Source organism: Chlamydomonas reinhardtii, chromosome 9, assembly GCF_000002595.2.
Source record: "Chlamydomonas reinhardtii strain CC-503 cw92 mt+ chromosome 9, whole genome shotgun sequence".
Taxonomy (NCBI): Eukaryota; Viridiplantae; Chlorophyta; class Chlorophyceae; order Chlamydomonadales; family Chlamydomonadaceae; genus Chlamydomonas; species Chlamydomonas reinhardtii.
This window is the reverse complement of record NC_057012.1, coordinates 3,425,450-3,447,079: the sequence shown is the minus strand read 5'-3', so window position 1 is coordinate 3,447,079 and position 21,630 is coordinate 3,425,450. Positions and strand designations below refer to the sequence as shown.

General features: G+C 63.4%; 5 protein-coding genes across 5 annotated transcripts; 1 reads left to right on the top strand and 4 right to left on the bottom strand.

Annotated features, from left to right (window-relative positions):
• Positions 1–304: 304 nt before the first annotated feature.
• Positions 305–4,080, bottom strand: CHLRE_09g389282v5 (uncharacterized protein). Its single transcript, XM_043065503.1, has 9 exons — positions 3,714–4,080; positions 3,534–3,620; positions 3,335–3,417; positions 2,988–3,091; positions 1,639–1,749; positions 1,391–1,492; positions 1,092–1,196; positions 926–967; positions 305–716 (listed from the first exon to the last, which is right to left on the bottom strand). Exons 1-9 carry the CDS (start codon positions 3,800–3,802, stop codon positions 579–581), a joined length of 861 nt encoding a protein of 286 aa, XP_042921112.1. The 5' UTR covers positions 3,803–4,080; the 3' UTR covers positions 305–578.
• Positions 4,081–4,319: 239 nt separating this feature from the next.
• On the bottom strand, positions 4,320–11,701 carry CHLRE_09g389245v5 (uncharacterized protein). Its single transcript, XM_043065502.1, has 13 exons — positions 11,411–11,701; positions 11,138–11,190; positions 10,857–10,905; positions 10,464–10,612; positions 10,110–10,327; positions 9,858–9,935; positions 9,442–9,554; positions 9,102–9,301; positions 8,674–8,857; positions 8,120–8,539; positions 7,222–7,971; positions 7,020–7,079; positions 4,320–6,820 (listed from the first exon to the last, which is right to left on the bottom strand). Exons 1-13 carry the CDS (start codon positions 11,456–11,458, stop codon positions 4,844–4,846), a joined length of 4,299 nt encoding a protein of 1,432 aa, XP_042921111.1. The 5' UTR covers positions 11,459–11,701; the 3' UTR covers positions 4,320–4,843.
• Positions 11,702–11,811: 110 nt separating this feature from the next.
• On the top strand, positions 11,812–15,418 carry CHLRE_09g389208v5 (uncharacterized protein). The gene is made up of 6 exons (XM_001695001.2): positions 11,812–12,143; positions 12,632–12,795; positions 13,014–13,132; positions 13,371–13,421; positions 13,649–13,747; positions 13,974–15,418. Exons 1-6 carry the CDS (start codon positions 11,998–12,000, stop codon positions 14,073–14,075), a joined length of 681 nt encoding a protein of 226 aa, XP_001695053.1. The 5' UTR covers positions 11,812–11,997; the 3' UTR covers positions 14,076–15,418.
• Position 15,419: 1 nt separating this feature from the next.
• CHLRE_09g389171v5 (uncharacterized protein) lies at positions 15,420–16,571 on the bottom strand. The gene is made up of 3 exons (XM_043065501.1): positions 16,294–16,571; positions 15,982–16,110; positions 15,420–15,638 (listed from the first exon to the last, which is right to left on the bottom strand). Exons 1-3 carry the CDS (start codon positions 16,495–16,497, stop codon positions 15,603–15,605), a joined length of 369 nt encoding a protein of 122 aa, XP_042921110.1. The 5' UTR covers positions 16,498–16,571; the 3' UTR covers positions 15,420–15,602.
• Positions 16,572–16,619: 48 nt separating this feature from the next.
• CHLRE_09g389134v5 (uncharacterized protein) lies at positions 16,620–21,511 on the bottom strand. Its single transcript, XM_001694878.3, has 12 exons — positions 20,360–21,511; positions 20,078–20,184; positions 19,922–19,935; positions 19,642–19,783; positions 19,207–19,402; positions 18,930–19,012; positions 18,705–18,747; positions 18,415–18,525; positions 17,983–18,213; positions 17,680–17,832; positions 17,346–17,501; positions 16,620–17,113 (listed from the first exon to the last, which is right to left on the bottom strand). The coding sequence occupies exons 1-12, from the start codon at positions 20,852–20,854 to the stop codon at positions 16,841–16,843; spliced, it is 2,004 nt and encodes a 667-aa protein (XP_001694930.2). The 5' UTR covers positions 20,855–21,511; the 3' UTR covers positions 16,620–16,840.
• Between the last annotated feature and the right edge of the window lie 119 nt (positions 21,512–21,630).

Genomic DNA, 21,630 nt, shown 5'->3' with positions numbered 1-21,630 from the left:
GTTAGCGGGGCTCATAACCTGTTGAAGTCTAGAGGAAAAGCGCCCACCCCATCACGTCTGGGGTGCATTACTTCCTCTGTAGTTCTCGGGGTATATGAGTGCTGATCGCTCCTCAACAGCTGGTAGATACCAGCCCAAACGAGAACTAACCGGGGGCATTGGGGCACGAGCCGCAGCACGCGCCAGAGCCTCACGCCACAAGAATTTCTCGAGCCGTCTGTAACAGATTCGAGCGCATTCATAACTAGACATACAGCCCATCGCTGTCGCCAGCCGACTGGGCCACCGGAGGCGTCCAGACGTGATTGCAGGGCTCTTACACGAAGCGACAGAATGTTTGGCCGACTTCGCCCCTGGGCGCCCGGACAGACCTCGCACCCACAGCCCAATCAGCAACGTCAGACGTACCCACCTTCCCACCTATGCCGCCCTGGCCCACAGGGGCCCACTGCCCACAGAACTCAAGCCGCCGCCCGCCGACCCACAGCCACCAACCGCCACTGCCGTCGTACGCACCTCCTCACGCCGACCCCGCACAACCGCCTCAGTACCGCTCGGCGCCCCCAGCTGCGCGCCCTCTATTTCTTGGCCCCCACCGCCGACACGGGCTTTTTGGCCGCCGCCGCCTCCTCCAGGCTGTTGATCTTGGCCAGCAGCTCCGCCTCTTTGGCCTTGTAGGCGGCGGCCAGAGACTCCTTCTCATTCTCCAGCCGAGTCTGGAAGAGGGAAGCAGGTGCACAGCGGGCGACGTGGGAGCGGGGCGCGGTGGAGTGTGAGGCCGAGGTGTAGTCAGGGCGAGGGAGCGGAAGGGGAGCGTAAGGTCGATGGCTGGGACGAGGGTGTTATTGCCACTTGTATGCTTGTGAAACCCGAACGCCCGTGTGGACACCCGCCGCTCCCCCCAGCCACCAGCGCCGCCACTCACCGCCACCAAGTGTTCAATGGCTTCCTCCAGTGTGGCGGGTTTCTGTGAGCACGAGCGATGGCGAAAAGCGAATGAGGGGCGTAGATTTGGTGGGAGCAGCAGCCTGAGCCGCCGCTGCCTGAGTGCCTGTACTCCAGGCAGTGCAGGTGTGACACGCCCCACTCACCCTGGCCAGCTCAGCCTTGCGCGCCTCCTCCTCGAGCCGCCGAGCCTCGTCCTCAGCTGCCTTAGCCTCTGCCTCTTGGCGCGCAGCCTCCGCCTCCTCCGCCGCCTGCATGCACACGTGCAGCAATCGCGCGCAGGTGACACAACATGCCAACCAGATGTCACCGGGGTTTTGGGCTGTGTCCTGGTGCTAGTTGTACCGTCGGCCTACGTACAGTTCACGGGTTGCCCTACAGCAAAACGCGGCACTGCAACCGCCAAGAGGTGCTGTTTCGCTGCATGCGGACTCCCGCCCCGTACCTTGCGCGCCGCCTCCGCCTCCGCGCGCCGCTGGTCATGCAGGGCGGCCCAGTCGGCCTGGCCCAGCGCTGCCTCGAAGCTGGGCACAACCGGCGTCTCCACCTGCAGGGCCAGGCGCACATGGCGTATGCCACTGGGTCCGCGGCCCGAGCATCCGTGCGCAAACACCTCCGGAGCCGTACCGGCGTCCCCCGCGCTTATCACTCCCTCCTCTCTTGAATGCCCACCGCGCGGCCCTCCCACCCCACCATGAGCTCAGCCGTGTACTCGGTGTGCGCCTGCGCGGTGGAGAAGACGTGCTGGTATAGCCGGTAGTGCCGCAGCAGCCCGCGCGCCATGAACGCGGCGGCGGCCGCCACCTGCACACACACAGCCACAATGGCGAACACAACGGCGAAGCGCAAGAGATTGGCGCAACCACTGTCAGCCGCTGCGCTGCGCCATGAAACTGCAGCGCTACCGTCCACATGAGACCAGACGTGTTTTGTGCTGGCAAAGCGCCCCCTCCTTTCGCCCGGTCCAAGCCGCGTGGCGCATGGTCAGTAGTACTTCTGCAAGTGTCCTGAGGTGTCGAGCCGCGCCATTGCTTACGCCCGGTCCAAGTCATGGGCGGCTGCAGCAGCCACGCTCCAGGTGCCCGCAGGGTCATTGCGCAGACCCCAACCCCGTGAGCCGCCGCCCTGGGACATTGCGCAGACCCCAACCCCGTGAGCCGCCGCCCTGGGACATTGCGCAGACCCAAACCCCGTGAGCCGCCGCCCTGGGACATTGCGCAGACCCAAACCCCGTGAGCCGCCGCCCTGGGACATTGCGCAGACCCCAACCCCGTGAGCCGCCGCCCTGGGACATTGCGCAGACCCCAACCCCGTGAGCCGCCGCCCTGGGACATTGCGCAGACCCCAACCCCGTGAGCCGCCGCCCTGGGACATTGCGCAGACCCAAACCCCGTGAGCCGCCGCCCTGGGACATTGCGCAGACCCAAACCCCGTGAGCCGCCGCCCTGGGACATTGCGCAGACCCCAACCCCGTGAGCCGCCGCCCTGGGACATTGCGCAGACCCACACCCCGTGAGCCGCCGCCCTGGGACATTGCGCAGACCCAAACCCCGTGAGCCGCCGCCCTGGGACATTGCGCAGACCCAAACCCCGTGAGCCGCCCCCCTGGGACATTGCGCAGACCCCAAGCCGCCGCCCTGGGACATTGCGCAGACCCCAACCCCGTGAGCCGCCGCCCTGGGACATTGCGCAGACCCCAACCCCGTGAGCCGCCGCCCTGGGACATTGCGCAGACCCCAACCCCGTGAGCCGCCGCCCTGGGACATTGCGCAGACCCAAACCCCGTGAGCCGCCGCCCTGGGACATTGCGCAGACCCCAACCCCGTGAGCCGCCGCCCTGGGACATTGCGCAGACCCAAACCCCGTGAGCCGCCGCCCTGGGACATTGCGCAGACCCCAACCCCGTGAGCCGCCGCCCTGGGACATTGCGCAGACCCCAAGCCGCCGCCCTGGGACATTGCGCAGACCCCAACCCCGTGAGCCGCCGCCCTGGGACATTGCGCAGACCCCAACCCCGTGAGCCGCCGCCCTGCGCCCCGCACCTGGTCCGGGCTGAAGTGGGGGGTGTCGGTGCCAGGCCGTGGCCGCACCAGCTGCAGCATCAGCCCCTTGAAGTGCGCCTCGCACTCCGTGTATGCCGCCCCGCCTGAGCAAGCAACACAGGGCAGGGTCAGACACAAGCATGTACGTAGCAGCTGCAGATCAGGGGCGCTAACAAGACGGCAGAACTCGCAGCTTCGCTGCGGGGCACCGTCGAGAATGCCCGCAACGCATGACAGGAAGTACTCAGGTCCGTCTAGCACCGCCAGCCTCCTCGACCACTGCTTATACCCAGTCCCTGCCACTCTCTGCCACGCCCAACCATGGACAGTCCTTCCCAGCTGCTCACTGATGCATGTCTGCAGCACGCCATGTGCCACGTTGTACCAGCTGGCGGTCCGCGTGGGGCCGTAACCCTGCTTGTGGGCAAACCTGCATGAACCACGACATTACCGGCCGAGCTCAAACTACACCGCCTTCTGATTTGTGTTCCTTGCATTCCCTGCAGCCCCCAACAGCCGTTTCCCAGTCCTGCAGCCACTACTCACTCGAGCGCGTAGCTGGCGTAGTCCAGCAGGATGGCTTGCCGTGCATCAAACCGATAGTTGTCTAGTTTAAGCACGGACGCCAGGAACCTGTGAAGGGGCGACGAACAGGGTGCGTGCTCACCGCGTGCGGCGAAACCCCCAGCAGCCCCCAGACCCGGCGCCGGAGCCCTGCACACTTACGCTGCAGCAGTCTCCGGCTCTGCTAGCTTGCTAATGTACTCTTTTAGCTCGTCCTCGGTAAAATGCGTCCATAGCGACGCTTGCGTCATGGCTTATACAGAGCGTGCTGGAGACCTGTTAGTGGCTTTTATGTTGCTTCAGGTATTTCTGGTGCAGAAGGCTCACAATATTGCACCCTGTGCGAAGGGACCTGGGGAATGTGCGCCTGGACCTGTTTGACAATCGATTTCCAGCTTGGATGATTGTGTGGTTTGTGTACAGTAATAGTTGAATTGTAGAAAGCAAGAAAGGCGAGGTCGCACACAACAAACGCACAAACTTTTACTCGGTTCCCGCTTCGTATTCAGCTCGTTGTGTGTGTTTATATTATATCCACTAAAGCATATGAACACAAAAGGTTGGATTTGAGTGCGGTTATGTGACCGGGCGGCATCACGCTCCTCTCATCGGCGTGGCCTCGCCCCCTCCCCTGGCCCCGCCAGCCCCCGCCCTCGCGCCACAGCCGCCCACATTAGGCGACCAGCTCCAGTGCGCCGTCATGGTAGGCGTAGATGCCCACCGCGTTGCCCTGTTTGGACTGGAAGCGAATGTCGGGGTCAAGGTGGAAGGACTCGGGCCGTCTCGAGCGTGGCCTCGATCATGCCGGTGGGCCCCTTGGCACACCCGGCACATCTGCATTACTGTGCCACAATCTCAACCTCAGGCTGGCGTTTGTAGCCCCGCAGGTCACAGCACGCCTCCTTGTAGTCCAGTACGGACTGTACGGTAGGGGCTGCAAAGGGCGCCAGAGGGCAGGACCGAGGCGACAAGCAACTGGCGAATTGAGGCACACGTATCAACGCCGAGATATTGCCTCTTCTGTAGGCGCAGGGGTTGCGTAAAGCGCTTGGCAACAGAGATCAGGATGCGGTTCAACCGTAACAACCATCTGTATTGTTTACAATACACGTGTTCCCGTCCACGACCTGTCTACCGCAATAACAGCGCATTACAACTGCGCCAGGCGCTCAGCCACCCAGCGACATCCTGCACATTTACCGCTTGTACTCGGCAGCAGGGGCGGCTGGGGCGCCACCTATGTCACTCAGACCTCCACTGCTACCTCCTCCTCGTCCTTCCTCACCGGCGCGCTAATACTGTTGCATTGCAGACCAGCCCTGGCTCAGCCCTCCCTGCTGCTGATGCTGCTGCTGCTGCTGTTGCGCCTGCTGGGACTGCTGCGCAGAGTACATGCTGGCATAAGCCAGCATCTGCTCGTTCGTGAGGCCCCAGCCACCCGCGGACGCTGACGCCGCCGCATCCGAGCCGCCTGCTGCCCGGCTCGCCCCGTTGCCGTACGTGTTGTACGGATTTGCTGCCGTACCGTAGGGCTGCTCTTGCGTCACTTGCGCTTGCTGCTGTGGCTGTTCCTGCGTGTAAGATTGGTGCTGCTGCTGCTGCAGCGAGTAAGCCTGTGGTTGCTGCGTGTAGGCTTGCTGCGTGTAGGGGCTGGCTGCAGCGGATGCTGACGGGTAGGCGGAGGGCTGGTAGAGGTTATGGTACTGGCCCTGTGCCCCGGCGGCCTGTTGCTGTTGCTGCTGTTGCTGCATCTGTTGCAGGCGCTGCATGTGGGCCTGCAGATGCGACGGCATCGCAGTCGATGTAACCTGCACTTGCACCTGCTGCGGCTGCGACTGGACCTGCGGCTTGAACGCCTGCACTTGCACCGGCTGCTGCAACTGCTGCTGGGACTGTTGCTGCCCCAGCATATTCGCCACAAGCGCACGTGTTGCCGTCGGCTGAGCCGCAGTGGCCGCGGGAGCAGTGCCATACGCCGTACCCGCGCCGCCCAGACCTCCCAACGTGGCACCACTACTGCCCCCCGCCGCACCGGCCGCGGCACCGAACATGGACATGTCCGCGCCGAGACCAGCGCCCTGCGCGCTGCTGGCGCCGGTGCCGCCCCACAGGCTGCTGCTGTCATAGCCGGAAGCAGGCAACCCCGCGCCCAGGCCGGCGTTGCCGGCACCGGCGCCGCCGCCATTTGGCGCCCAGGATCCCAGCCCGCCCATGCCACTGGTGCCGGTGGCAGTGCTGCTGTTGCCATCGCCTGCCGCAGCCTCGCTTGCTGCTGCCGTTGGATTATAGCCGTACGCACCTGACCTCCACGACGCATACGCCGCTCCATACCCCGCGGTCGCTAGCGCTGGTCCCGCCGGTGCGGCCGCCATGGCAGCACCAGCGCCGTCTGCACCATTGGTGTTGCCGTTGCTGTTGCTGTTGAGCCCGAAACGACTCGCGAACATGGCTACGTTGCGCGCCGCCATGTCCGCAGCGAAGCCTCCAGCCGATGCTTCAGCCCCTGAGCCGAGCCCCATGGCTGCCGATGCCCCGGCACCGGCCGCCAAAGGAGCCTGCGACACGGCGGGCACACCAGGCTGCTGAATCCGCACCTGCACCGGCACCGACGCCTGCGCCGACATCTGCGCCGGCACCTGCACCGACACAGGCGCCGATGGGGCAGGCCGCTGCGGGTTGGCACCGGCGCCACCCACTGGCAGCCCGTACGGCAACCCGTACGGCAGCTGCATGGCCGGGCTCGCGACCGCAGCGCCACTCCCTGTGGATACGGGGACCGCTGCCGAAGCCAGCGGCGCGGTCAGAGGGTATGCCCGCGGCCCCGTGGGCGCCGACGCGGCCGCCGGCGGCAGCTGCGGCTGTGGCATCGCCTGCGGCGCGGGCGCGGCAGGCGCCGCTGGGAATGGGGCGGGCATTGCCGCCGCCGCGGAGCCCGCACTGGCAGGGTTCCATGACTGCCGTGGCGGCTGCTGCTGCTGCTGCTGCTGCTGGACACCCTGCGGAGGCCGACCGGGCTTTGCGCCGAAGTCGGCGGCAGCGGCAGTGCCGCCTACCGGGCTGGAGCTGTTGTGTCCCGAGGACGCACCTGCCCCAGCGCCAGTGGGCGACAGCGATGGGAAGGCGTTGTGTGAGCCAAGGCTGGGCGGCGGCGCCGTGGCAGATCGGCTGCCCCCGGCGCCGGCGTAGGCGCCCTGAGGCCCAGGGGTACCGTGTGCGGCCGCGTTCACGGCCGCGAGCGTGTCCGGGTCGATCAGATCGCTGAAGCCCTCCTGTGAGCGTTAGGCGGCCAGCATGGGTTGCCAAACATTGCGATGCAGAGTGTGAAGAAGTGGGACATTGCGTGCAGGCAGGATAGGAAATGCGCTCAAGAAAGCTCAGCCTGCAGCCACTCAATGGCCTACCCGCCTGATCCACACTTCCACATCCCTCGTATTAAGGGAAGGAGGCCGATCTCGACGTGGCCCTCACCTGCTGCGCGGTTTGCAGGCTGGCGGCGATGGCCATCTCCAGCTCCAGATCCAGGTCGTCCTGCGGGCAGCCGCCGAAGCAGGTGGCAAGAGCCGCCATCAGCTTGTGAACATCGCTAGTCACTTGATTGTGGTACAGCACATGTACGTCCATGAGACCGGCCCCCCTGACATACAAAGTTCCCAATCCCGCCGCAACTTACCGCAAGACGGCGCGGGGGCCCCGCTGCGGGCGCCGCGGCCGGGCTGGGCCGACCCCGCGGTGCGGGGGGTGGCGGCGGGCCGCGGTAGCCTCGCCCGGCGGCCGGCCCGGTGCCCCGTCCGCCAGCAGCGGCGCCGACCCCCCGACCACCAGCAAAAACTGGCGTGTGTCCAGGCGGCGGTGCTGAGCGTTGCCCAGGTGGTGGCGGCGCGGACGGCAGCACGCTTGAGCCTGCTGCTGCGTGCGGCTTGCCGCCGGCGCCTGGCTGCGGCTTGGGGTGCGGCGGCGGCCCTCGCTGCTGCGGCTGCGGCGGCTGTGGGGGCTGCAGCGGCTGTTGCTGCTGCTGGGAGCCCTTCCCTGGCCCCGCGGCATGAGCCTGCTTCGCGGCCTTGCCGCCAGCCCCTTTGCTCGCAGCCGCACCCGCCGCGGCTGCGGACGGTGGTGCTGGCCCTGCAGCTGGCTTGGAAGGCGCGGCCGCCGCCTCCGTCTGCTGCTTGCCGCCACCAGCCGCTGCCGCGCCGCCCTTCTTGCCGCCTGCCGCCCCTCCCTTGCCGGCACCTGTGACCCCGCCGTTGCCCCCCGCGCCCGCTGCTGCCGCCGCCTCGCGCACGGAGCGCTCGTACTCGGCCGCCGCCGCCTCCATGGCTGCACGCATTGCCGCCTCCTTCTCCGCCTCGGCGCGCTTCTTCTCCTCCGCCCGCCGCTGCCGCTCCTCCTCGCGCCGGCGCCCCTCGGCGTCCTTTTGCATAAGCTGCATGAGCACGAGCGACGACAAAGTTTGGAGTCAATGCGGTGTATGACGCACAGCGCGATCGCAACCGTGAAGTTGCAGTCTGTAAGCCTCAGCCCCATACCGAATGCAACACGCAAGCAACATCAAGTTTGTGGTGACCGCCCACCTGTTCCCTCGATTTAGAGTCCACCTTGCCAGCGCCTTCCGCCTCCTCCTCTGCCCGGCCGCCGCCCTTCCCGCCCTTGCCCTTCTTGTTCTCCTTCTTCCCGACCGCGCCCGCGGCGGCCGCGGCCCCTGCTGCTGCGCCTCTCCCGCTGCCGCTGCTGTCCTCGCCAGTGCCTTGTCCGTGCCTGTGGCCACTGGTGGACGGCCCCGCGTCATCAGACAAGGAGGTGGCGTTGGTGCCGGCGGCGCGGGCGGCCACGTCAGCAACTGAAGATGGCGGGGCAACGGGGATGGAGCCGCGTGCCCGAGCGCCTGACGCCGGCTGCCATGAGCTGGTTCCGGCCGCTGCTGCTGGCGGCGCCGTCTCCGAGAGCGATTTGCCGGTCGTGGCGAAGGTGCTCTCCTCTGAGTACTTGCCCCACTGCGGACGCAATAGGACATGTGTGCACACGACTGAGACGGCACTAGGGCCAAGGCTCCGCACAAAGCTTCCGCATCGCTCCACGCCAACCCTAACCCCCAGCCCCCAGCCCAACCCACTCCAGTCCAACGTACCTGCAGCACTGAGCCCCTGCCATCGGGTGCCGGCACCGACATGCCGGCACGGCCGCGGAACACGTACTTAGTGCCCGGCGCAAGCCCCGTCACATCAAAGGTGGCGGTGGAGTCCGACGCCAGGACTGTCCAGGAGCTGGGCGCGGCCGTGGGGTCGGAAGCGCGCCGGTACTCGAGCTCGAACCTGTGTCACGACAAGGTGTCATACTGATTGCTCAAGCAGGCGAGTGTACTTCCCTCTCTCGCCAGCCCAGGGCCCCACCCGCCACACGCCCTCTCTTATTTTCCGCCGGCGCCGTCTCCTCCCAACCAAGCCTTACGGCACCCACCCGCCGGGCTGTCCCCGCGCCATAGCGACTTTGGAGTTTGGGCTACAATACTCCACACCGCCTACCGCTGCTCCTCCCTCTCCCCTCCCTCCCCCTCACTTGATCTGCCTCCGCTCCAGCCAGTGCTCGGCCTTCTTCTTCGGGTCTAGGCTGATGCGCAGGCTGCTGTCACTGCGCACGCCGCCAGGGTTGGTGGGGCGCGGCAGCTGCTGGCCCGCCAGCTTCGCCAGACCCGGGTCGGGCGCGGTGGCGGCGGCAGCGCGACGGGCATCCTCCGAGCGCGCAAAGAACGTGTCGGCCTGTCAACACGGATCGCAAACGCATCGCAGCTTATTTAGAAAAGACATGCAAAGCGCTTACGTGGCGGCATGCAGTCCAAGTGTTGCAGCGTCCAGGGTACGGGCTGTATGGGACGCGTGCAGGGCCTGCCGGCTCGCACCTCCCTGGCGCGGCGCTTCCGCTCCTCCTTGCGCGCTGCGTTCTTGGCTCCGCGCTGCTGCGCCTCGTAGTAGGCGCGCACCTCCTCATCGTCGTCCATCGTGCTGTAGCTGCCTGCAGGAGGGAGAGGGGTGGGCAGGTGGTCAGGCAGGATAGACAGGGACGCAGCGAGTCAAGTGTCAAGGACTGCGCGACATGCGGCCGCATGGCTCGCCAGTGCCACATTCACAGATCATAAGCCTACGGCACCATGCGTGCGTATTCCCCTGCTGGAACAGGGAGAGGTGAATAAAGGAACCACCGAATAGGACTGGCATTACCATGAACAATAGCGTGCGCAGAGTTCATAACATAAAATTGCCGCGCAGATGACCGGCATTGGCCGCCCGCAGCATATGCCGCACCAGCATAGCTTACCCGAATCGTCCTCATCATAGTCGTCGTCATCATCGTCCGACTCGCTGTCGTATGTGTAGAAGGAGCCGCCGCGCCCGCCTGTGGGTGATGCAGACAGGTAAAACGCCAGGCGCCCATGCAGCATTACGTGCATCAAGCGCCCTGTGAGCTGCAGTTCTACGTTGCCTGGCACACACTGTTCACGCGTGACAGCCGACCAACCAGCTGCAGGTGGGCCTCCTCCCACATCCTAGCCTGCACCTGACGGCGTACCTCGCGGTTGGCCCGGGCGCCGCCCCGACGCCGCGCGGCTGCCGGCGCTGGGTCCTCCAAACATGCCGCCGGGCATGCCACCGAACATGCCGCCGCCCATGCCCGGCATGCCGCCAAAGGCGAAGCCCATTCCCGGAGAGAAGAACACGTGCGCCGGGCCACCACCGCCGCCACCGCCGCGCCGCCGCCCCCCGCTCATGCCCATCCCGCCGAAGAACCTGTGCGGCGGGCGGACGTGCAGGCACGGGGCGACACGCTTGGGCCCCAAGACATCCTCGCACGACAGAACGACATATCTACTCTGCCGCCGCTTCCAAAATGAACCCAAATCCCTCGAGGGAGCTGCAGTCTCACATGCGGTAGAAGAACTCGGACCGCATGAAGTCCGCGAACTCTTCAAAGTCGTCCTCATCAAAGATGTCGTCTGGATCCAGGTCGTCCAGGTCGTCGTCGTCGCCGGGGTGGTTGCGAGCCGACAGCCGCGCATAGGCGTTGGATATCATCTGAAGACAGGCGGAAGGCGGGTCAGGGCAGGCGCGGGCTGAAGCGTGTGCGGTGTCGATGATATCGGTGCCCGGGCTCCAACAGGGGAGGCGCAGGACGTCGGCAGGCATGCAAAGCGCGCGTGGACCCTTGGCGCCGCGTCACCGGATTGTGGTCATTTGGTTCGCTGTATGATTCACAGGCGCGGTGCCGCTGCCGCCCATACTACACAAGCCGCGCTGTGCCGCGGGCGCCAGTGCGCACCTGGAACTTGAGCGTCGCGGCGTCCTTGTCCGCATTCTTGTCCGGGTGCCTGCAGGCCAGGCCGCGGCAAACGTTTGTAACACAGGATGCGCCCACAATATGGCGGGGCGCGCTACAAACTATAGCCGGGAGTGGCTGCAACGGCAGCAGTTTGCTGCGGTGCGGTGCGGCAAGCGTCAGGTCCCGAACCTCGAAATCCCGGACACTACGCCCCAAGTTTGCAAAACCCCAGCCTGAGCGCACGCACAGTGCCCTCATTCCTCCCGTCCCTGCTGCCGCACCATTGCAATGCCAGCTTCTTGTAGGCTTTCTTGATATCGACCTCCGACGCCGACTGCGCGGCCGGGGGGCCCGGGCAAGGTGTCAGTCAGGGCCTCAGTCGACGCCACCCAGCCCGAGAGCACGAGGCGCTTTACCTGAGGGTGTTCTGCCATTCTATTAAAACGAATCACCTCCCCTTGCATGTCGCAAAGGCCTCAAAGCCCAACTCGTCACCGTAACCCCGCGCAAAGCGCGAAGATCCCGCTAGTGCCCAAACCAGCAGCCCTGCCTACCTCATCCAGACCAAGCTCATTAAGAGCTTGTGCACGCGTCAGCTTCATGGTGCCAACGAGCCCGCCCACGCGCCGAGGCCAAACTTCCTTTCCGCGCCCGCGCACGCGCGCGTCCGCTAGTTACTATAGTACTTCAATGCGATAACTTGGACATCAGGCACCTTAGTGGTGCGCAAAAATGAGCAAGTCTGCAAGTGCCGATGGGCGACAGAGTGATAATAGGGCAGAGTGCAGCAGATGTTTTGGCTGCTTGTTTGTAAAGCCGATGGGATGGATGCCATCGCGGTGATGTTTCGGCAGTGCCGTCGCGGTCTCGCGGATGAGGGGACCCTGTCAATGCCTCATCCCTGCCTAGCCAGACATACCGAGCTTCAATAAGGTTATGCAATATAGATTGGGAAATAGGACTTGCTCGAACAGCTTTCAAGCAGTCGTTGACTATCAAGTTAGTTTGCGCCGACGAACATAGCAGAAGGTGTGCATTCTTCACCCTACTTGCTACGTAGAGACCAGAAAGTCTCTAAACACAGCTGCTACGTTTGGGGGGCCGCCGGGAGACTTAGGTACCTTTGGGACAGCGCCCCAAAATGGTGAAGGGCGTCTCCCTCGGCATCAGCGGCTCTTTTCGGTCGCTATGGGGCAAGTATGAGCGCACGCTGCAGCGGCGGCCGGTTCTCACGCAGTGCGTGACCTCTTGCATCCTTTGGGGGTGCGGAGACGTCCTGGCGCAAAGGTGAGCGTAAGCGACTGCCTGAGTATGTCCAATTGGGCAATGTGATTGCCAATGACCAGTAGAATAAATGGGGTGTGCGCGCGGTGTTGTGTGGCCCTCACTGGCCGATCAGGGCAGCTGAAGTCGCTTCGCGGCGACGGCGCAAGCCAGCGTTTCTTCGTTGATAGGGTGCACGGGCGCCCTATTAGGCGCTCCCCAGTTCCTTGTGATCTGTTTAAATTGGGCGCTGCTAAGGGCGAGGACTAAAAACCCTGTCGGTACCGGCACCCGGCTTCTTGGAGGCCCCGGCACGCAAGCAGACCAGCTTCCCCCAGCCGCGCCGCTTTGATCTTGACTGGTGCAGCGCGCTGGCCTGGTCCTCAGGCCATCATGCATATCGCTCGCCTCTCGCTTAAGGTGTACTAGCTATCCGCGGGTGTCAGTTATACGTCGCCGGCCTGCCTGAAACGCGTTTGTGCTACCCGCTGTTGTGTGACCCGCTCTTGTAGGGTTGCGGAGCAGCGGCGCCTATCGGAAGTGGATGCACGCCGTGTGGTCACTACAGCAGCATTTGGCGCGTGCTTCATGGGGCCCGTGGGGCACTTCTGGTACCACAGCTTGGACGTCGTGTGTGCACGGTTGCTGACGGCTGGCTCTCCCAGCTTCCTGGCAGGTGTGTACGCGTGCGGGTGCTGCCTGGGTCAGGCGAGCTGCCAAATATGCACAGCAGGGAAGCACGTTGCGCGCCCTTCTTATGTTCTGTCGTGCTGGTGGGGTGCAGCCGCCGCACAACAGGCGACGGCAACCTGGGGGCCGGAATGGAGCCCTGGTCAGGGCATGCTGATACCGACTCAAGCTGCTTGCGCGTGCTACTCGTCCTGCCACCCGCAGCCAAGCTGATTGCCGACACCGCCATCATGGGACCGCTGTACGTGGTGGCCTTCTACGCATGGGGCTGCGCGCTCATTGACGGCAGCGGGGTGGAGGGCTTCAAGAAGAAGATCACGAAGGTGGCCGGGGTTGGGGTAGCAGCGGTTGCTGTAACCGGGATGGGGCTAACGAATAGCCCGCACGTCTTGGGAGAGAGACGGCTCCAGAGGACAGGCAGCAGGGGCTCCATCAGCAAGCAGCTTCGCTGCTGTGCAGGGAGCTGATGCACTTTGGCGCAAGAGCTTCCTTGCAGCACCTCCACTGGCGCTTTGCATCCTTTGATTCTAGCTGGCGCCACCACCTGTGCTCTTCCCACAGGACTTCATTCCCACCTTCACGGCGGAGCTGGCCGTGTGGCCGCTGTTCCAGGTGCGCCTAGATGGGGTTGCAGGGGTGGGGGGGATAGTGTTACGGGATGTATATTGTCATACAGTTGCAGTCCCTGCGTCCAGGACGTCGTATACTGGCCACTGTGGCGCCCACGGGATCGCACGCAAGCGCAGGCAAGCGCAGGCCAAACCTGCTTCCCACCCGCCTACCACTGAAACGATTGTTGTTGCATGTCCCTCGTTATTGCTCTTTGTCCCTCCGTCCAGGCCTTCAACTTCACGCGCATCCCCGTGGAGCACCAGCTGCTGGCCGTCAACGGCATGACGCTCATCGACGCCTGCTTCCTGTCCTGGGCACGCTCGCAGGTGCGCGCGTGGATATGTTGGGCTTGAGGGGTGCTGGGGCCCCTCGCAGCTTATTCCAATGTATGAGAAGCAAGCAGATGGGGGTGGTACCGCCGGATCGGCGATCTCGGAATGAGAAGGGGCATGCGCGCATTACGGTACGCGAACGTGAAGAGCCACGCGCCGAAGCAATCTTGCCTTGGTCGCTACCTCAACTAAACCGTGCGGGTTCTTACACCTACCGCAGGATGACTGGGTGGCCACGGCCATGGCGGCCATCGAGGCTGTCAAGGAGGGCCGGCCCGTGCAGCTCACGGGGAAAGCTGCTGAAGCTGCCAAGTCCTTGTAAGGACCACGCCGCTCTAGCTGCGGCATGCCATGATACGTGGAAGGACGCGGCGTGGACTGGCAGCGAAGTCAGGCATCTGGCTCTGGTCGAGGCATGACATGCATGTGTCTATGTGTGACAGTCAGGTCGGGCGCAGATGTGAGAGGACGATGGACGTGTTTGTTGTGCGTGTTCAGCGTATCCTCGGTGGTTGGCGCTTTCGCCCATGCGACGGAGATTCCAATGTTGCTGTTCCGTTTTGTTCTCGCGCCAGCGTGCTGTCCGAGCTCCAGCGTGGCGTAACCGCTACGCCCGCGGGCAAACAAGCTTCACGCCCGCGATTTAGTCAGATGGTGCCGTGTTGGCGCCTAATTGTTCTGTATCAAGCAATGAACGAGTCATGTAAGCGTGAATGCTGAGGTTAAGATCGGGCGTGAGCACTTGTTGATAAGCGATGCCAGCCCTAACCACTTACAGTCGTCGTCCTGCGCCGCCACAGGAGCCTTCCCATGGGTGGCGGCGAAGTTGGCGAAGTACGTAGTAAGCCACTATAGAAATAACAGCTATCCCGGATGCAGTTTTGCTCTTTCTCCTCTTTTGACTCCCAGGAGTTTTGCTGAGAGAGCTGAGCGCGATTCTTGCACGTGTGAGACTGAGAGACCATTGTGAGCGCGACATGTATTCGATGTGCATTGCCAGTGGAGATGGGCGTTTTGGACGGGCACGTGGACCTTGTGATTGGAGGGTGCAAGTGTCGGGATTGGGCTGTATCGAACGGCCGTATCCTCACACATCTCTCTTGCGTCGATGGCCTGGACCCCGTCGGATGACAGATGACCCAGTTTGAAGTCAGTCTCAGACTTAATGGCACGGGCGCACTGGGCCTGTGTGCCGCAATTGTCATTTCCTGATGCGTAGGGAATCCGTCGGTCGTGATGTGTAAACACTGTGGGCGGTGAGGTCTGGCGTGCGCTGTGGCAGGCCTGTGCATTTAACACCAGGTTGTTTGGTGCAAGGTTGCGGGTAGGACTGACATGCGCGTGCGTGAGGTAAATTCACTTGATGGCTGTCAAGCTGGTGCCGACTGTGCAGAAATGCTGAGTAGGGGCGCATGTAAGCATGTCTACCGTTACAGCACCCTCGTGAGCAGGCATGACCGGCTAACGGCACCGCGGGAGCATGGTATCCTGACTGTAGGCTGGCGCACCCGCGGCTGTCGCCCAAATGTATGTTAGTGCACGCGAGTTTCCCGACACTCCCATTGCAGGTGACCGATGAGGCGATGAGCCAAGCACTACTGCACGACGCATAAGCTTGGAAATGGACACCTCACATGTACTCTACGTGTACACAGTGCTCTACGATACCTACATTGCTTCGAACGTGTCCAACGCGCCACGTGCCTTCCGCCTGCCCCTCACGCAGACGCCGCAGCGCGCACGATAGCCAAGCGCAATACGCTCATCAGTGCTATGCTTGTTGTACATTCCTTCGTAGCACGCGCCGCACAGGCCCACTCCGTCTGCACTCTGCAGCACTCGAAGGACTTCATGCCTGGCCGCCATAAGAGCCGAAGTGCAGGAACTGCAGTCCAAGGGGAACAGGGCCACGGGGCCATTACGTCAAGGCCTGTCCTTGAGAGTCGTGTTTCTGGCCATGTTAGCGAAGTGTGGGGCAAAAGCGTCAAGCTTAACCGTGAGCGCCAGGCCTTCTCGCCCGCAGCCCCACAAGCGCCGTGCGCTGGGGTACGGATAGCCATGCCAGTTTCCCTCTTTCCACCAGAGGTGCTTTCCACCACTGCCGGCCCTGCTTTGCATTTGCACACACCACTTGACCAAACCGTTCCTTGCGCCCGACTGCCCGTACATGCTCGTCTTTCCCTCCCCACCCCGCACCCACCACCCGCGTCACGCGCTAGCTTCCTCACCTGCTGTATGCGGCTCTGGAAGCTCAGGACCAGCTCCGACAGCCGCCCCAGCTCCTTGACCAGGTCCTGCTTCTCGGCCTCCGCCCGCCCCGTCACCGCGTTGGCCTCGTACGTCAGCGCCACCACCTCCTGCGGCGTGCGGCGAAGGCAACGGAGCAGTCGCAGGTCAAGGGGTGCTAGCGCATGCAGGCAAAACTCATCCATGGGTCGGGAATGCTCCGTACTTCGTGCCCGTGTGGCGGCAGTGCGAAGCCTGCGAGGTAAAGACACACGAGCGAGAGCATGCACAGCAGCCACGCTAGCGTGACTCACGCTTTCAATCGCCCTGGCGCGTGGCATCAGGTTCTGCGCCCAGAAGTCGTTTGCTTGCGACAGCACCGCTGCAACTTCGGGCACAATAAACGTCTCGCTGCTGCCGCCCTCCCCGCCCCCGCCTGCTCCTTCTGCGGGCTCTTCCGCGCCTGCTGCGCCAGCTGTGTGGCCCAGAGCTCCATCCTGCGGATGAGGGGGCTGCATGGCCGAGTTGTGGGCCGCGGCTGCAAGTGCGGTTGTGTCTGAGGGCGCGTCGCTCAGCGGTGTTGGTGCGAACTCCATTTTGACAGAGAGTGTCCTTCGAGTGATTTGACAAGACTATTTCGGATGAGTGAAGATTACAGCCCGCGGGGTTGAACTGGGCCAAGGCTGAACCCCCTGCGAATGGGGCTTCCCGCCAAAATTCTAGTCTCGCCTTTCAGCTCCCCGTCGTCCCTGCCGACTAACATAATTCGTTACTGACATCCCTTGCGTCTTCGTCGCCACCCAGTAATGTTGTCAGCTACCTGCTCCTGCCTGCTTGCTGGTCACGCCCTCGCACGCCCTTCTACAGCATCCTCCTCCTTCTCCGTGCCGTTCTCCGCTCGCCCTCTCCCGTTTCCCCCTCTCCATTGGCCCCCCGCATTGCCGCTCTCCGCGCACTGTCCACCTCCGCCTCCGCCCGCTCCTGCTCCTCCAGCGCCTGCAGCTCCTCCCTGGTGACTGCCGTCCAGCCGCCGTCCGCGACATTAGGCCGGAACTCAACCTGCTGCCCCGAGTCGTTGATGCAGTGCACGCCCGCCTTGTAAGCTGCTTTGTATCGCAGCGCGTCGGCACCCACCTGTGCGATACAGCGGCGTAGGCATGCATTAGTGAGGCTCAGGATTTAGCAGCGGATGAACCGGCGAGGTGGGTTCCCGCAAACCAAGGTGTGTCCAGCAATGTGGGGTGCGGGAGTTGCATGGGGCGGCAACCGAGCCCCGACCCACATCAGGCATCCTACAGCCAGAACCAACAAGACTCCCACGGCAACCCGTACTGTGTGGGTCCCGCGTGCACCCCACAACACCGACCTGCAGGATGGACACCAGGTGTTGCTGGAGCACGGACCAGGGCAGTGTGACGTGGTGCTCGCGGTGCACGTACTCATCTCGGAACACCTCGGACTTTTCAAAGGCGGAGGCGTGCGCGTGTGCGGAGTCCTGGATCCACACCTGCCAATACAGCACCTGCAGAGGCGGAGCGAGGCGGAGGGAGGGACGGCAGGACCGGACAGCAGGTCAGCGGGTACACGGCACCGGGCATTTACGCGTTTGTGGCGTCAAGGTATCCAGATTGCATACCGCATTTTAGGCCTGATACACCGCTGAGCTGCCCAAACTGGCCCCGGCCCGAAACCCATATCACCTTCTTGTCATTCTCCAGCATGCGCGCATAGTATATGTTTGCCCACTGCGGCGTGAAGTGGAAGGGCATCACCTCCACGAAGCTGGCCCCGCGGCTCATGAAGAAGGAGTGGTAGCCCGCGGCGCCGTGTGTGGCCACCAGCACGTCAATGGCCTGTCCAGCAGGACAATCGACAGAGGAACGGGTCATCGGAATCTGCACCAACTGCGCCCGCTCGCCATGATCCATCCCGCCATCCATGTGCCCCGCCCTGAGCCCCTGTCACGAGGGGCTCCTCCATCTTCATTCTGCCCTCTTCCTCACCTGAGCCAAGGCTAGGTCGTACATAATGTCCCGACCGAACACGTGTGCCACACACTTGACACGCTTAAAGGCCCGCCGCTCGCCCCGGTAGCTCTCCGCGCCCTTGGCCCAGCCTGGCTCGCCAGCGTCCTCCAGCTGCTGCTGCGGGTCCATCTGGCTGCATGCGTCCAGCAGCTCCTGCTCGTTGAGGATGGCGCGGCCGGTGGCGTTGGGGCGGGAGGCAATCACCACCTGTTGCCGGGAGGGTTGCGGGTGAGGGAAAAGGAGAGCCGTTACCAGCAGTAAGGTCAGGTGGCGCCTAGGCAACTGCACGACCGGATGACTACAGGTTGTACGCGTGCTTGCCGCAAGTAACATGAGACATCCCAAGCTTCACCCTGCACTACACACGTCCCTGCGCCTGGAACGCCCACCCCCACGACCCCCGCTCACCTTGAGCGTGTCGGCGTCGCCGCCCTCCACGTCAAACAGGTCGCTCACGGCCGGCAGCCGGTCGCGGTAGTGCCGCAGCAGGTGCGCGCCGGCCGAGTTAAGCCCGCTGTCCTGTTGGCCAAGAGGGCAATACGGTACGCAATGGTTCCGCCAGCGGCAAGGCAGGGAAGTATGTGCGTCGGAAGCGGGGCCATGCTGATTCCATGCAGGAGGGGCGGAGGCAGCCAGCAGTGTATTCAGGTTAGCCCTGCCCATGTGGATCCAGCTTATGCATACACGTCGAGTCGCACCTGCCGGTTCCGGATCTTGCACAGAAGCACCTCCTCGAAGCACCTGCGACACACCGCCTCAGACCAGTTGGAGCGGCTAGGTACCGGTGCTAATGCCAGCGTTCATCTAAGACGGTACGGTATGTCAACACCTGGTCGACGGCTACGCGCAGCACAAGCGGCCAGGCCACACACCCCGCAGCTGCACTCGCGCCGTCCATCAACACCGACGCCCACACCACGCACCTGACGTGGTAGCCCTCAGCTGTGGAGTTGCTGGGCTCCTTCATGTCGTGACGGCGCGCCGACAGCTCCGACAACGACGTCACCTGCAATCAGGCGATGCGCAGCACATGGATACAGAGGGCCTCAACCGCACGGCCTACACCCGGCTATCAGGAACCTGCCAAAGCCATGGCACACGCAGCTTGCACACACACGCCCTCACACGCGACCATTCTTGTCAACTCTTTCCCCCTTGTGCTTATGCTAACACACATGACACGACCGCCGCTGCCCCCACCTCGTACTGCGTGAACAGCGAGTTGAAGAACATCTTGGCGTACCGCGGCACCCGCAGGCCGTGCGGCGTGGCCAGAACCAGGCTGTGGCGCGGGTCGGGCGCCTGCACCACCGCGCCATTCAAGTCCTTGCCGCGAAACTCCATCCACATGCGCACAAAGCTACTCTCAAACACTTCGCCCACATTGTACAGCCAACTGCGTGTGCAGTTTGCATAGCGAGGGGGTGGGTTTGATTCAGGAAGGGGGAAGCACAAGGAGAAGCTTGTGGCCATGCCTGTGTAATTGGGGTACGCGTTACGTGGGGCCAAGCAGGCAGCTGCTCAAGGTCCCGGGCCAACGGAGGGGCGCCTGACTCAATCGTTTCCATGGGTTGTGAAGGCGCAGAGGGCGCCACGATGCACCGCCTCAGCGGCCACTGCACGCACTGCACGCACCGCTGCCACAGCACGATGGGCCGCGTGCAGGCGCTGAATACCGGGTGCTGCAGGTCGGGGCTGGCTTCCTCGGAGGTGTTGACGCGGATGACCACGCCAGGGACGTGGATGTCCTTGCCGCGCTCAAACTTGTCGCCGTTGCCTGCAGCACACGGGAGTGACGGGTGTACACGTTGCAGGAGGTACGGCGTATATTTTATCACGACATGAAAGGCGTCTCCCTGACACCGTTGTGGCTCGCACAGTGACAGTACCAGGCTTTGAGGTCACCACCGCTCACCATATGGGTTGGGCCTGCAGCGGGGCACACACACATTCGCAAAACAGGAAAGCACTGTCAGGCCCAGGCTGCAATCACGGTGTGACCAGTCTGGCAGCCCGTTCTCTCTGCACCACTGCCCGATCACAATGCCAGGTGTCAGTATCCCGCACTTGCCAGTTGTAAACCACGTCTTTGACATCAAACCCTGGCGGCTTCTGAGTGCTGATGAGCGGGTTGAACTCAGGATCATACGTCACGAACTGCTGCTGGTCAATGCACATCTGCGGGAAAACGTTACATATAACAATTCATTGCGGTGTCAGTACATGGGGGAGGGCATTCGCAAGACGAGGCCGGTTACTGTCGGGTGAAGGCGCTGCTGTGGCAGGCTAGTCGTGTGTGCTATGCTCCGAGTCCGAGGCCCGAACGCCCGCCCGCACGCACGCATGCACGCACCATGTTGTAGCGCTGGCAACCCCAATGCTTGAATGCGCTCCCCGGCAGCGGCTCCGGCGGTTGGCAGCCGGAACTATCAGCCTGATTGCTGCCGTCTTCTTTGCCGCTACCGCGGCTCCCGCGGCTCCCTTCGCTGCTCTTGCTGCGGGTCGCCCGGGCACTTGCTGCTCCGGGGCCGCTGCCCATCAACATCAGCAGCACCAGCAGCGGTGCAAGCCGCGGCCTCCCGTACAGGTGGTGCCGCTCAAAGGGTAGCGAGCCCAAGTGGGCGCAGGAGCTGTGGTCTTGTCTTGTGGCAGCTTGCGCCTGAGCATCCCTCCCGCTTGTTGACACCCGCCAATGACAGCTACCGGCCCTGCCGTCACAGCTGGCGCCGCTCAGCTGGTGGCTCGTAGCTTTGCCGCTGCAGCCATGGGAGCTGTTACTGATGCCACCCACCGTGTGGCTCCGATTAATGTTGCTTGCACTGCTGCTCTCCTCATCGGTGTTACGCATCTCGTGCGCGTAAGGCGTGTCAGTCCGCAGGTAGTGGGAAGTATGGGCGTGTGTCTGGTGGACACAGCCGGAAGTGGCTTGGAGCCCGCGCCACCAGACTTCAGCTACATGGCCATCTTCATCCCATGAGCCCTGCTGAGATGAGGAGCACGCGGCATCGTTGCTGGGGCCGGTGGAGCAAGGCCGCCCGCCAGCAACCTCGGTGCGGCACGCGGGTGTGGCAGGCGGGGTCGGACAGGAGGCCACGTCCGACCGCGTCCTGCCGCCAGTGCACCGCAGTTGGAAACTGCACCCAGAGGCGACGCATGATGTGCCAGTGCTGGCACCGGAGCCGCTGTCCTCGCGCCAGTGCATTGTGGGTCTTGTCAGTGACGCGCGTCCATAAGCTCGTGAGGTTTGAGTCCCAATGCTGGAATTTAATAAAAGTTTACCCTAGCATCAGCGCTTTCGAAGCGACTACTATGAGTGAAGCAAGTGCGACTAGTTGGGAAGACCGCAGCTGGAGTTGCGAGCTATGGATAGTTTCTGTAATACCGCATCAGTGTATTTAAAGTAGCAAAATAATTGATGGAGCAGTAGCTCGCTTGGACTGTTGCGCTCTGCGCTGGAGGTATCTGACGCATGCTAAGAGCGTGATCAGCGCAGCTTTAAAATGATTGGTGCGATGTAAAATGGGATCGGTTGGCAAAAGTTCGGGAGACCGCCGACCGCGACAGCTGGATCGATGTCCCGACATCCAATGCGTACTCCTGGCCGGGCCCGGGCCGCCCGGCGTC

Bases quoted from the DNA above. Each gene is read 5' to 3' on its own strand.
- CHLRE_09g389282v5 (XM_043065503.1), bottom strand. From the start codon at position 3,802: ATGACGCAAGCGTCGCTATGGACGCATTTTACCGAGGACGAGCTAAAA. The intron at 3,621-3,713 runs GTAAGTGTGCAG...GCCCCTTCACAG, and splicing joins GAGCCGGAGACTGCTGCAGC to GTTCCTGGCGTCCGTGCTTA. The intron at 1,493-1,638 runs GTGGGGTGGGAG...CTGGCCCTGCAG, and splicing joins AGTACACGGCTGAGCTCATG to GTGGAGACGCCGGTTGTGCC.
- CHLRE_09g389245v5 (XM_043065502.1), bottom strand. From the start codon at position 11,458: ATGAAGCTGACGCGTGCACAAGCTCTTAATGAGCTTGGTCTGGATGAG. The intron at 9,302-9,441 runs GTGCGAGCCGGC...CCGTGTTGACAG, and splicing joins GGAAGCGCCGCGCCAGGGAG to GCCGACACGTTCTTTGCGCG. The intron at 8,540-8,673 runs GTACGTTGGACT...TTGCGTCCGCAG, and splicing joins GCAGGGGCTCAGTGCTGCAG to TGGGGCAAGTACTCAGAGGA.
- CHLRE_09g389208v5 (XM_001695001.2), top strand. From the start codon at position 11,998: ATGGTGAAGGGCGTCTCCCTCGGCATCAGCGGCTCTTTTCGGTCGCTA. The intron at 12,796-13,013 runs GTGTGTACGCGT...TGCCACCCGCAG, and splicing joins CTCTCCCAGCTTCCTGGCAG to CCAAGCTGATTGCCGACACC. The intron at 13,748-13,973 runs GTGCGCGCGTGG...CACCTACCGCAG, and splicing joins TGTCCTGGGCACGCTCGCAG to GATGACTGGGTGGCCACGGC.
- CHLRE_09g389171v5 (XM_043065501.1), bottom strand. From the start codon at position 16,497: ATGCAGCCCCCTCATCCGCAGGATGGAGCTCTGGGCCACACAGCTGGC. The intron at 16,111-16,293 runs GTGAGTCACGCT...CGCACGCCGCAG, and splicing joins GCGCCAGGGCGATTGAAAGC to GAGGTGGTGGCGCTGACGTA. The intron at 15,639-15,981 runs GTGAGGAAGCTA...CTTGGACTGCAG, and splicing joins TCCAGAGCCGCATACAGCAG to TTCCTGCACTTCGGCTCTTA.
- CHLRE_09g389134v5 (XM_001694878.3), bottom strand. From the start codon at position 20,854: ATGCGTAACACCGATGAGGAGAGCAGCAGTGCAAGCAACATTAATCGG. The intron at 19,403-19,641 runs GTGCGTGCAGTG...CTGCACACGCAG, and splicing joins CCCATCGTGCTGTGGCAGCG to TTGGCTGTACAATGTGGGCG. The intron at 17,833-17,982 runs GTGAGGAAGAGG...CCTGCTGGACAG, and splicing joins ACGACCTAGCCTTGGCTCAG to GCCATTGACGTGCTGGTGGC.